A 13,864-nucleotide genomic window follows, 5' to 3' on the forward strand; every position below is an offset into this window, starting at 1 on the left:
TTTCCAGCCCATCTCCATTCACTGTTGTGAGAAGTAAATAAATAATACAATGTACATAAAAGTGCTTTGAAACAGTTGTAAAATAATCAACAAATAAAGGATATTATTGCAAGAGGTTCACTAAGGCAACCTTAATATGGACATTCCTAGTCTGTGTGTAGAGCCATTCTGAACATTGTAGAAAACCTCAATGAAGGTGAAGGTAATCAATATCCAGAATGATCTCTTCCTCCAGTTAACTTGTTAGCAGGAAGCATAGCACTAAGTTCCCAAGTCCTCTTTAAGAACTTATTGATCAACCTCTTTCTCATCTTGTAGGAGGGGTTGATGGAGGTTGGAGTTGCTGGTCCTCTTGGAGCCCCTGTGTTCAAGGGAAGAAAACAAGGAGCCGAGAATGCAATAACCCGCCTCCCAGTGGGGGTGGGAGAACCTGCATTGGAGAAACAACAGAAAGTACACAATGCGAAGACGAGGAGCTGGAGCACTTGAGGTAATGGAGACCCGACCCCCTGGCAGTTGCATAGAACACAGTGCCCTCTTCAGTTAGCGTGGAACACATGATTGCTGCTGTCAAGAGATAGAGAGATAAAAAAGTTAAATGGCTATTTTTCACCAGGGACTGCTTTGTCCCTCAGCACTAGGGTGAGTTGAAGGAGCTTGCTCTGTGTGCTTCAGGTTTTCCTGAAACAAGTGTTACAAAAGGCTGGGTAATTGGGAAGTAGTCCAGCTGAGTGGATACGATCATTCAATCGTTTGTTTTGGCCACCTACTTGCTGTGTGACGTTGGGCAAGTTACTGGCCACATCTCTAAAATTAGCGTGATAATAGCAGATAAACTGATACTAAGATTATCTGTTTATTGTTATTGTCAGAATTAAATGAGATTAGCACCCAAAGTTTGTATTACTTTTCAGATATACCATTCTTACTCATTTATTTTTTGGATTAAGCATAGAGCCAGTTGCTTGAGATGGAGAATATCTTGGTGGGTGAACCCAGTAGCCTGGCACTAACTTCCCATTTGTCAGGACCCTGCAAAAGCCATCTCAGAAATGCTCAGTTGATGAATCATAGCCCTGGGTCAGAATTCTTTATGCCGCACCCTACATTCTCCTTAGTAATTTTTGCAGACTGGAGTTGGCAATATGTTCTAGTAAGATAATTTGAAGGTCATGTGAATTGAAGAAAGAGATGAGGTGTTTGGGTATCTGGTAGAAGCATAGGGAGGTGGGAAGCCTTATTCCTAAATCTTCGGTGCCTTGTAATCCAGCATTCATCAGTATATCTTGACTGAGGAAGCTGACAAGCACGTGAATTATGGTGGGAAGAGGATGCTGGCTGCTGTGCTCATGTTTCTGGGAGGATGAGGGTCTGGGAGGAGATCTCTGAGAGGATGCATTTTTCCTGCTTTTCAACATAAAGCTAGGGGGAGAGGCACATCCTAAGAAAGGCATTGAAGAGATTTTTCACTCTTGGTGCTCAGGGGAGGGGAAGTATCTTCCTTCTCAGTACGAATAGGAAAATTAAACTTGCCACAGTTTCCTCAAAGTGTGGCAAGATTATAAGGAACTCAGCTGAGAAGGAGCCCACACTCCCAGTCTATTTGTACTACTTTCTCTCAGATTTTGTGTCTCTGGAGTGGAGATAATATTAATGTTATTTTGACCTTAGAGGCATCATACATTTACCTTTTAAAGAAGTTTATATAATTTCTTGAAGTATAATTTGATCTATTAGTTATTTTTTGATCTTGCAGTTTTTTTATTGCTGTTTTCCATGCAGAAGCTGATAAGGACAGTATAAAAACAAACTATTAAAAATGTTAAAAAAAAAAAAAGAAAACCATTGTTTAATGACAGATGTCATCGTTATCAGTATCTTTATTACAGGCTCCCTCAAGAGATGGTCATAGTGATGGTAAAGTGTCAGGATTGGCATTTGTGGGATGATATTAGGACTTCTCTTCTCCCATCTTACTTTTACGTTTAAGATTTACTCCAAGCCTTACTAAAACTTGCCTTCACCAAATAATGTGCTTTCATTTATACACGTTCAGAAAGAAATGTAGACACTAAGACTTCCTATTTCTTTATTGCCTTGTGAGAGGTAGAAGGTGCACAATTGTAGGAGCCTAATTGACTAGATGCAAATCCAATTTTGGTATTTATTAGTTCATAATCTTGGACAAGTTATTCAAACTTTCTGTGCCATTGTTTTTTCCATGTATCTCATGGTGTTGCTGTATGAATTGAGATAATACACATGTGCAGAGCAACTGCCATGGTGCCTGACATATAGTAAATGCTTAGTAAAAGGTAGTTATAATTTTGTGTTACCTCTCTTTTGGGGTCACTAACTCTAATTAATTACCTTCCTTTTTTTTTTTTTTTTTTTGAGATGGAGTCTCGCTCTGTCACCCAGGCTGGAGTACGGTGGTGGGATCTCAGCTCACTGCAATCTCCGCCTCCCAAGCTCTGGAGATTCTCCTGCCTCAGCCTCCTAAGTAGCTGGGATTACAGATGTGCATCACTGTACCTGGCTAATTTTTGTAGTTTTAGTAGAGATGGGGTTTTACCTTGTTGGCCAGGCTGGTCTCGGAACTCCTGACCTCAGGCTATCTGCCTGTCTTGACCTCCCAAGGTGCTGGGATTACAGACGGGAATTGTCGCTCATCGCCCAATACCTTATTTTCAATACAGAATTAATTCTGTATTAAATGAATTTCAGACCCAAACAGCAAGAGGAAAAGTAGGTTTTGAAGCAGGTGACCTCTAGGAAGCAGAAAGTACTATGCTGGCCAAGAGACTTTCTTTTTCTTTTCATTCTTTCTGTTTGTTTTTCATACTACTGACCCAGCAGCTATTGAAATCACTGTCTTTTGTTAGCTTGAGTTTATGTTTGAGTTTTCTACCACAGGATGTAAGCAGATATTTGGTTCTAAGAATGACAAAAATATTACACCAATGTACTTAAATGAATAGAGTTCCTTCAGATACAAAGGAGAAATCCAATGGAATGCAAAATAATTATTATACTGTGCAAATCAATCATATTAATTCCTTTTTTTTCCTTCCAGGTTGCTTGAACCACATTGCTTTCCTTTGTCTTTGGTTCCAACAAAATTCTGTCCATCACCTCCTGCCTTGAAAGATGGATTTGTTCAAGTTGGTTATGAAAGATATTTTTTTCCTTTATAATGCTCCAACTTCTATCTCTCTACTGAGCCCATAACCTATTCTCTTCTTTCATGGTGAAGCCGTGCAAAAAATATTTTATATGTGCATATTAGTTTTAGTGGTGAGGGTTTTAGTGTGTGACTTTTTTTCTTTGGCCCAAGGTGATCTGAACTCTGCAGAAGGCAGTGTATCTTCTGTGGTGTGGGAAATCAATACTGCCACTCAGTGAATCAAAAATGTCATCATGCCAGAGGGCTGCTAAACATTGCCACTGGAAACATCAAACTGCGAATCTGCAAGCTTACTCTTTAACTTACAGAACTTCTCTTATTTTTGCCACTGAGAGAAGGCTTTTCCCCTGCTCATAACTGTAGGCCCTGGGATGAAGTATTAGGTTTATTCCAGGAGTCAATAAGACAGTTAGCTAGTATCTAGTGAGATATGCATCATTCTACTTTGAGCAATTGAAGTTTCCTGTTCAGGAAAGAAGAGTAGTCATCTGCCATTTGTCATTCTAGGGACTTTTGTTGTTCTTGGCTTTTGGGACATTTTAGTTAATGCTACTCTCAGTCTTTATGATGAGGCTTTGGCCTGAAGCCCCAGTGGTGCCTCTTCATGGCTCACACAGGATATTGTTCTTGAGGACTCTCTCTGTTACCAGCACTGCTTTGCTCACGAGGGCTTTTGCTTTTCAAATCTCAGGCCCTTTACCATGCATTCACTGAAAATTTACTGAGGTTTCCCCAAATGTAGGCTCTATTGGGAGATGAAAGTTGTGTGTTCGTGGTGTATGTGTTTGTGGAGAGAGAGAGAGAGAGAGAGAGAGAGAGAGAAAATGAACCTAGCATCTCTACCACGCATTCTGTCCTACCACAGTCACCATGGAGCTCCTGAATGAAACATATGCTCAGAGAATAGGCCAAGAAAACTCATGCACGTTAGCAAGCCATGAGGCTGCTGTCCCCAACTGCAGTGCATGTGGTGTCCTTTTAGGAGCCAAGAGTCCCAAGTATTGCTCTATGGACTGGCTGCATCCGAATTTCTCAGGGAACTTAAAACTAGAGATGACTGTTTCTCCCTTGTCCTCCACATTTTCTGATTTGATAGGTTGGGAGTACAGCCTGAGAGTCTATTTTTTAATTTCTACAAGTGATTATGATCTACAGCCGTGTTTGTGCACTGTTGAATCAGACTTCCTCATATAAAAGTTTTTGTTTTGTTTTGTTTTTGCAAGGTAGAGGAAGGAATAGGATCATGAGTCAAAAGAGAAGATGTGCTCCTCCCCATTTCCCTCAAACCTCAGCATCAACCTGGCCCATTCTGTTTCCTACTAACTTCCATGATTGAGCCAGACTGGGCCAGGAAGTGCATACTGACAATGGGAAGGAGATACCAGGAAATCTTGTTTAATCCCTAAAGCAGAGCTGGTCAAGGTCTGAGTTCTAAGCCCTCTCCTAGGCTTGAGTTTTTTCACCATCCCCTTGGGTGGAAGAAAATGAGAAGGGTAAGGAAAGAGAGACCCCGAGTGAGTGTGATTACCCTTCATTCCACCCCCAGGCTCAGACTTCAAATTCCTCCTTGCTTCAACATGAAAGCTCACTTCCTGGCATTATAGGCTAGTGAAATGTTCTTGAATCTGACCCAGCCCCAGCAGCATTCCATATATATGGTGCGGAGTAGGAGGTTAGGATGGGAGAAGATCAACATTATGCTTCCCCTAAAAGTTATCAGTGAGAAACTTAAACTTTCATGAACATACTGATAGGACTGGAAAATTTCTGGGTGTTCATGCTGGCATTTTATAGGCAGTATTGTCAATGAACAGCTCATAATACCTTTTTTTTTTTTTTTTTTTTTTTTCAGAGAGTGACAGAGTCTTGCTTTGTCACCCAGGTTGGCATGCAGTGGCACTATCTCGCCTCACTGCAACCTCTGTCCCCCGGGTTCAAGTGATTCTCATATCTCAGCCTCCTGAGTAGCTGGGACTACAGGCATGCACCACCAAGCCCTGCTAATTTTTGTATTTTTGTTAGAGAAAGGGTTCTGCCATGTTGGCTGGGCTGGTCTCAAACTCCTGACCTCAGGTGATCCACCTGCCTGGGCCTCCTGGAGTGCTAGAATTACAAGCATGAGCCACCATGCCCGGCCTGGTAATACCTTAATATGAAGAGCTGACTGACAAAGATGTTCTCCAAATCTGATAAAGAACTGATTTTTCCTAAAAGTAAAAGAAATTAATTGGACAGTGTCCAAATAATTTTAATAGAATGTAATTTTAGTAGAATGCTTAGTATAGTCCTTGGTATTATGGGAGCAATCAATACATTATAGACAGTGGTATTAATAGTTTTATTTCAATTAATGGTGGTGCTAGTCTTATTGACTATATAGAGGAAAATGTTTTTATAGACACTTTTCTGAATCAGTTATTTAAATGCAGCTTGCCAGATGATTATGATTTATAGACCAAATGTACGTAAAGAAAACTTTTATTAATGCAAAATAGACAAACTCTTTCTTTTTCCATCTTTTACTTTTGTTTAGGATGAAGGTACAACGTTTCCTGTGGGGAAAAATGTAGTGTACACTTGCAATGAAGGATACTCTCTTATTGGAAACCCAGTGGCCAGATGTGGAGAAGATTTACGGTGGCTTGTTGGGGAAATGCATTGTCAGAGTGAGTGGTGTCAGTTGTATATAATTTAAGATGAGAAAATTACGTGGAAGAGAATGAATCAAGCTAAATAACACTCACCATATGGCCCATGTGTTGGCCTTCCTCTCCTGTAAGTCTGATATGATCCTGTTCAAGTTTTAGAAGCCACTTGAATAAGCCCTCCGCCTTCTTTAGTTGGTAATGTTTCCGTTCAGTGAGGTCAATTTTATTGCAATATAAAACTTTCTGGTGCAAATTAGAATAGGCCAGGGAACTCTCTTTAGATGAAGACCATAAGGATATTCTTTAGAGTTCAGTTACTCAGGATGTACCACAATCAATCAACTTTCTTAAATGCTTTGCATCCTATTCTATTCGGAGAAAGGCATCTGAATAATAGCTTCTGCATGCTGCACCACCCTAAGACTACTCTGGCTTCCATCTCACTTGCAATATAAGTTTGTTAGCAAATAAATAGGTCAAGCTGTAGGGATACATTTTTCCTAAATCAGTTGCTCTGTGCTATATGAGGAAAGCCCTAGTGTACACACACACATATATATATTTCTCCCTTTGGGAATATACCTATTGTGAAATTTCTGAGTAATTGGGTATTCATACATTGGGTATATATACATTTAGATTTAGTGGAGGCTTCCAGCCTTCCAAGTGGTTGTACTGATTTACATCTCTAGCATAATCTGATACGTCAAGATTGCTTTATGTCCTTACACTTGATAGCATCAGCCTATAGTGGTCAGTGTATAGTGATATATATATGTGTGTGTGTGTGTGTGTGTGTGTGTGTGTTTATTTGTTTTTTTTTTTTTTGAGACAGAGTCTCACTCTGTTGCCCAGGCTGGAGTGCAGTGGTGCCATCTCAGCTCACTATAACCTCCACATCCCAGGTTCATGTGATTCTTGTGCCTCAGCCTTCCGAGTGGCTGGGACCACAGTTGTGTGCCAACACACCCTGCTAATTTTTTGTATTTTTAGTAGAGACAGGGTGTCACCACGTTGACCAGGCTAGTCTTGAAGTCCTGAACTGAGGCAATCCACCCATCTTGGCCTCCCAGAGTGCTGGGATTATAGTCGCGAGCCCCTGTGCCCGGCCTATTTTTATATTTTTTCTAATGACTAATAATGTTAAGCTTGTTTTCATATGTTTGTTGGCCATTGGTTATATTCTTTGGAGAAATGGCTGTCCATGTCTTTTATCTATTAAAAATAATTGGTTTGCCTGTCTTTTTCTTTTTTTTAATTTAATTTTTAATTTAATTTTTTTTTTATTTCCATAGGTTTTTGGGGAACAGATGGTGTTTGGTTACATGAGTAAGTTCTTTAGTGGTAATTGTGAGATTTTGATGCACCCATCACTCAAGCAGCATACACTGCACCCAATTTGTAGCCTTTTCCCCCTTATCCCCTTCCCACCGTTTCTCCCTAAGTGCCCAAAGTCCATTGCATCACTCTTATGCCTTTGCATCCTCAGAGCTTACCTCCCACTTGTGAGTGAGAACAATGTTTGGTTTCCTTCCTTCCTTCCTTCCTTCCTTCCTTCCTTCCTTCCTTCCTTCCTTCCTTCCTTCCTTCCTTCCTTCCTTCCTTCCTTTTCTCTTTCCCTCTTTCCCTCTTTCTCTCCTTCTCTCCTTCCTTCTCTCCTTCTCTGTCTCTCTTTTCTTTCTTTCCTTCTTTCTTTTCTTTTCTTTTCTTTTCTTTTCTTTTCTTTTCTTTTCTTTTCTTTTCTTTTCTTTTCTTTCTTTGAGACAGAGTCTCTCTCTGTCACCCAAGCTGGAGTGCAGTGGCATGATCTCAGCTCACTGCAACCCCTTGCTCCTGGGTTCAAACGTTCAAGCAATTCTGCCTCAGACTCCTGAGTAGCTGGGACTACAGGCGCATAATGCCACAACCAGCTAATTTTTGTATTTTTAGTAGAGACAGGATTTCGCTATGTTGGCCAGGATGGTCTTGAACTCTTGACCTCTTGATCTGCCTGCCTCGGCCTCCCAAAGTGCTGGGATTACAGGTGTGAGCTACCGCGCCTGGCCCAATGTTTGGTTTTCAATTCCTGAGTTACTTCACTTAGAATAATAGTCTCCAGTCTCATCCAGGTTGCTGCGAATGCCATTAATTAATTCCTTTTTATGACTGAGTAGTATTCTGTCATGTATATATACCACAGCCTTTTTATCCACTTGTTCATTGACTGATGGGCATTGTCTTTTACTTATTAATCTCTCTCTCTCTCTCTCTTTCTCTTGGAATCCTTAAGCAGAAACAAATGAAATACAATATGAATATAAATATTTGCTAGTTGGGAGTAATAAAGCCAAAAGTTTATTCTTAGAAAAGATTAATAAGAAACTTCTACTTGAAGGGCTTTTCCTTTATTATAAATCTACTGATGAAACATTGTCCCAGTTTTTGTTTATCTAAAGTGTCTGTCTTTCACCTTGACTTTTCAAAGGATTTTTTTTTTTTTTTTTTTTTTTGAGACAGAGTCTCACTTATCACCAGGCTGGAGTGCAGTGGCGTGATCTCGCCTCACACTGACCTCCGCCTCCTGGGTTCAAGTGATTCTCCTGCCTCAGCCCCCTGAGTAGCTTGGACTACAGGCATGCACCACCATGCTCAGCTAATTTTTGTACTTTTAGTAGAGACAGGGTTTCACTATGTTGGCCAGGATGGTCTCTCCATCTCTTGACCTCGTGATCTATCCACCTTGGCCTCCCAAAGTGTTGAGATTACGGGCATGAGCCACCACGCCTGGCCAGGATATTTTTATTAGGTAAGACATTCTAAGCTAGCAGTTGTTTTTTATTTTAATTAATTAATTAATTACTTATTTTTTTTTTGAGATGGAGTTTCATTCTTGTCTCCCAGGCTGGATTGCAATGGTGCGATCTTGGCTCACTGCAACCTCTGCTTCCCAGGTTCAAGTGATTCTCCTGCCTCAGCCTCCTGAGTAGCTGGGATTACAGACACCCACCACCACACCCAGCTAATGTTTGTATTTTTAGTAGAGAGACAGGGTTTCTTCATGTTGGCCAGCCTGGTCTCAAACTCCTGACCTCAGGTGATCCCCACCCCTCGGCCTCCCAAAAGACTGGGATCCCAGGCATGAGCCACCATGCCTGGCTGCTAGCAGTTATTTTTTTTAAAGTCGTTTGAAGATATTATTAATATTACATTGCCCTCTGACAATTGTTTTCTAGGGAAAAGTCAACTTTTAGTCTTGCAATTTTTTCTTTGGAAATGATGCCTTTTCTCTCTGACCACTTTCAAGAAGATTATTAGTAATTATTATCATTTTTTGCTTTTTCAATAAGTTTATTGTCCTTATCTGAAAAATCCTCATGAAAAATTGTTTGGTTTAGCTCTCAGCAGCCTGCTCCTGAGCTCTGAGGAAGTTTGCCTTATTTTGAGCTAACCTATCTTTCTTCTGGGCAAGTGACATTTTGGGAAGGTTCCACTTCTTTTTAACTTCTTTCTTGGTCTTCTTTTCATAGACTGGAATGTCTCGTATAGCACCATGAACCTTCTTATACGTCTTCTCCATCATGTCTGGAATTACACCATTCTTTATGTATTGAGAGAACTTTTTCTTGTAAGCATCTTCGTCTTCTTTCCTTAAGTAGTGCATGCAATCTGCAACATTCTGGCCCATGATGTGATTCCGGTGTAGTTCTGCATTTAATTTCTTGCTTTCAGAATCATAACCAGGGACTTGTTTGGTACTGTAAGGGATAGATAAGCCTCTATCCACAGCTCCCTTTAGGGTGTTAAAAACTTTATTGCCACTGGTAGTTCTGGCCAGACCTGCATCCAGATAGCAGGTAAAGGCACCCAGCTGACCATCGATACTTTTCACATTGTATTCATCTCCAGTCAACTCCACTTGGCCTTCATAGATCCTGTCCATGCCAAACCTATTGAGAAGCCTGCGGGCCAGCAGCAGACCAGTACAATATGTTTTAGCATCATTTGTCAGGCCAATCTTCACACCGTATTTTGGCAGTTTATGTGCATACACTGCACAGACTATCATGATACAGGACTAAGCATTCTGACAAATGATACCTCTGTTTGTTACACAAAGTATCATCCTGTATTTGGGTGTGCTGTATTTATTTTTATCCGGTATCACCAAGCATTTCCAAACATAGTAATCAGTTTTACCCTCTTGTCATCTTCTAAATTTCACTTAGTATCTTTTAAAGTAGGCCTTATTATTAACAACTTTAACAAACCCCATCCTGTGGAACAGAGACCTGCATTTGTGGTTTGACAGAGACCTGCAGGCCCAGTAGTGCTAGTGTAGGAAAGGGGTATTATTAATTATTTTTTGCTTTTGGTTTTCACCAGCAACTTTACTCTGGTGTTCCTAGGTATAATTTTCTTTACATTTTTCCTGGCTGATATTCAAAGCACTTATTGAACCTGTGCTTTAAGTCCTTTGTCAGTTTTAGACGATTACTTAACCATTACATCCTAAAACATTGCTTCTGTCCCATTCTTGCTCACTTGTCCTTATGAGACACAAATTATACATTTTTTGGACCATTATATATATATATATATTTTATTATATTTTAAGTTCTAGGGTACATGTGCACAATGTGCAGGTTTATTACATATGTATACATGTGCCATGTTGGTGTGCTGCACCCACCAACTCATCATTTACATTAGGTATATCTCCTAATGCTATCCCTCCTTGCCCTCCTCCCCACAATACGACCGGTGTGTGATGTTCCCCTTCCTGTGTCCAAGTGATCTCATTGATCAATTCCCACCTATGAGTGAGAACATGTGGTATTTGGTTTTCTGTTCTTGCGATAGTTTGCTGAGAATGATGGTTTCCAGCTGCATCCATGTCCCTACAAAGGACACAAACTCATCCTTTTTTATGGCTGCATAGTATTCCATGGTGTATATGTGCCACATTTTCTTAATCCAGTCTGTCACTGATGGACATTTGGGTTGATTCCAAGTCTTTGCTATTGTGAATAGTGCTGCAGTAAACATACGTGTGCATGTGTCTTTATAGGAGCATGACTTATAATCCTGTGGGTATATCCCCAGTAATGAGATGGCTGGGTCAAATGTTATTTCTAGTTCTAGATCCTTGAGGAATTGCCACACTGTTTTCCACAATGGTTGAAGTAGTATACAGTTCCGCCAACAGGGTAAAAGTGTTCCTATTTCTCCACATCCTCTCCAGCACCTGTTGTTTCCTGATTTTTTAATGATTGCCATTCTAACTGGTGTGAGATGGTATCTCATTGTGGTTTTGATTTGCATTTCTCTGATGGCCAGTGATGATGAGCATTTTTTCATGTGTCTGTTGGCTGTGTGAATGTCTTCTTTTGAGAAGTGTCTGTTCATATCCTTTGCCCACTTTTTGATGGGGTTGTTTGTTTTTTTTCTTGTAAATTTGTTTGAGTTCTTTGTAGGTTCTGGATATTAGCCCTTTGTCAGATGAGTAGATTGCAAAAATTTTCTCCCATTCTGTAGGTTGCCTGTTCACTCTGATGGTAGTTTCTTTTGCTGTGCAGAAGCTCTTTAGTTTAATTAGATCTCATTTGTCAATTTTGGGTTTTGTTTACATTGCTTTTGGTGTTTTAGACATGAAGTCCTTGCCCATGCCTATGTCTGTTCATATATATGCCCACTTTTTGATGGGGTTGTTTATTTTTTTCTTGTAAATTTGTTTGTGTTCTTTGTAGGTTCTGGATGTTAGCCCTTTGTCAGATGAGTAGATTGCAAAAATTTTCTCCCATTCTGTAGGTTGCCTGTTCACTCTGATGGTAGTTTCTTTTGCTGTGCAGAAGCTCTTTAGTTTAATTAGATCCCATTTGTCAATTTTGGCTTTTGTTGCAATTGCTTTTGGTGTTTTAAACATGAAGTCCTTGCCCATGCCTATGTCCTGAATGGTATTCTCTAGGTTTTCTTCTGGGGTTTTTATGGTATTAGGTCTAACATTCAAGTCTCTAATCCATCTTGAATTAATTTTTGTATAAGGAGTAAGGAAAGGATCCAGTATCAGCTTTCTACTTATGGCTAGCCAATTTTCCCAGCACCATTTATTAAATAGGGAATTCTTTCCCCATTTCTTGTTTTTGTCAGGTTTGTCAAACATCAGATGGCTGTAGATGTGTGGTATTATTTCTGAGGGCTATGTTCTGTTCCATTGGTCTATATCTCTGTTTTGGTACCAGTACCATGCTGTTTTGGTTACTGTAGCCTTGTAGTATAGTTTGAAGTCAGGTAGCATGATGCCTCCAGCTTTGTTCTTTTAGCTTAGGATTTTCTTGGCAATGCGGAGTTTTTTTGGTTCCATATGAACTTTAAAGCAGTTTTTTCCAATTCTGTGAAGTCATTGGTAGCTTAATGGGGATGGCATTGAATCTTTAAATTACCTTGGCAGTATGGCCATTTTCATGATATTGATTCTTCCTATCCAGGAGCATGGTATGTTCTTCCATTTGTTTGTGTCCTCTTTTATTTCACTGAGCAGTGGTTTGTAGTTCTCCTTGAAGAGGTCCTTTACATCCCTTGTCAGTTGGATTCCTAAATGTTTTATTCTCTTTGAAGCTATTGTGAGTGAGAGTTCATTCATGATTTGGCTCTCTGTTTGTCTGTTACTGGTGTATAAGAATGCTTGTGACTTTGCACATTGATTTTGTATCCTGAGACTTTGCTGAAGTTGCTTATCGGCTTAAGGAGATTCTGGGCTGAGACAATGGGGTTTTCTAAATATACAGTCATGTCATCTGCAAACAGGGACAATTTGACTTCTTCTCTTCCTAACCGAATACCTTTTATTTCTTTCTCTTGCCTGATTGCCCTAGCCAGAACTTCCAACACTATGTTGAATAAGAGTGGTGAGAGAGGACATCCCTGTCTTGTGCCAGTTTTCAAAGGGAATGCTTCCAGTTTTTGCCCATTCAGTATGATATTGGCTGTGGGTTTGTCATAAATATCTATTATTTTGAGACACGTTCCATCTATACCAAATTTATTGAGAGTTTTTAGCATGAAGGGCTGTTGAATTTTGTCAAAGGCCTTGTCTGCATCTATTGAGATCATCATGTGGTTTTTGTCTTTGGTTCTGTTTGTATGCTGGATTACGTTTATTGATTTGCATATGTTGAACCAGCCTTGCATCCTAGGGATGAAGCCCAGTTGGTCATGGTGGATAAGCTTTTTGATGTGCTGCTGGATTCAGTTTGCCAGTATTTTATTGAAGATTCTTGCATCGATGTTCATGAGGGATATTGGTCTAAAATTCTCTTTTTTTGTTGTATCTCTGTCAGGCTTTGGTATCAGGATGATGTTGGCCTCATAAAATGAGTTAGGGAGGATTCCCTCTTTTTCTATTGATTGGAATAGTTTCAGAAGGAATGGTACCAACTCCTCCTTGTACTTCTGGTAGAATTCGGCTGTGAATCCTTCTGGTACTGAACTTTTTTTGGTTGGTAGGCTATTAATTATTGCCTCAATTTCACAGCCTGCTATTGGTCTATTCAGGGATTCAACTCCTTCCTGATTTAGTCTTGGGAGAGTGTAAGTGTCCAGGAAATTACCCATTTCTTCTAGGTTTTCTAGTTTATTTGCATAGAGGTGTTTATAGTATTCTCTGATGGTAGTTTGTATTTCTGTGGGGTTGGTGGTGATATCCCCTTTATCATTTTTCATTGTGTTGATTTGATTCTTTTTTCTTCTTTATTAGTCTTGCTAGCAGTCTATCAACTTTGTTGATCTTTTCAGAAAACCAGCTCCTGGATTCATTGATTTTTTGGAGGATTTTTTGTGTCTCTATCTCCTTCAGTTCTGCTCTGATCTTAGTTATTTCTTGCCTTCTGCTAGCTTTTGAATGTGTTTGCTCTTGCTTATCTAGTTTTTTTAATTGTGATGTTAGGGTATCAATTTCAGATCTTTCCTGATTTCTCTTATGGGCATTTAGTGCTATAAATTTCCCTCCACACACTGCTTTAAATATGTCCCAGAGATTCTGGTGTGTTGTATC

The 13,864-nt window shown here is 39.9% G+C and overlaps 1 protein-coding gene and 1 pseudogene across 1 annotated transcript in view; one reads left to right on the forward strand and one right to left on the reverse strand.

Annotated features, from left to right (window-relative positions):
• C7 (complement C7) overlaps positions 1-13,864 on the forward strand; it is an 81,757-nt gene that overhangs the window by 49,528 nt on the left and 18,365 nt on the right. Inside the window, exons 12-14 of the mRNA XM_003899617.5 lie at positions 319-490; positions 3,077-3,164; positions 5,721-5,853. Of these exons, the coding sequence (XP_003899666.3) occupies positions 319-490; positions 3,077-3,164; positions 5,721-5,853 (393 nt within the window). The remainder of the gene's footprint in view (positions 1-318; positions 491-3,076; positions 3,165-5,720; positions 5,854-13,864) is intronic.
• On the reverse strand, positions 9,206-10,099 carry LOC103885047 (annotated as a pseudogene).

This window comes from Papio anubis, chromosome 5 (assembly GCF_008728515.1).
Source record: "Papio anubis isolate 15944 chromosome 5, Panubis1.0, whole genome shotgun sequence".
NCBI classification, from domain to species: Eukaryota; Metazoa; Chordata; class Mammalia; order Primates; family Cercopithecidae; genus Papio; species Papio anubis.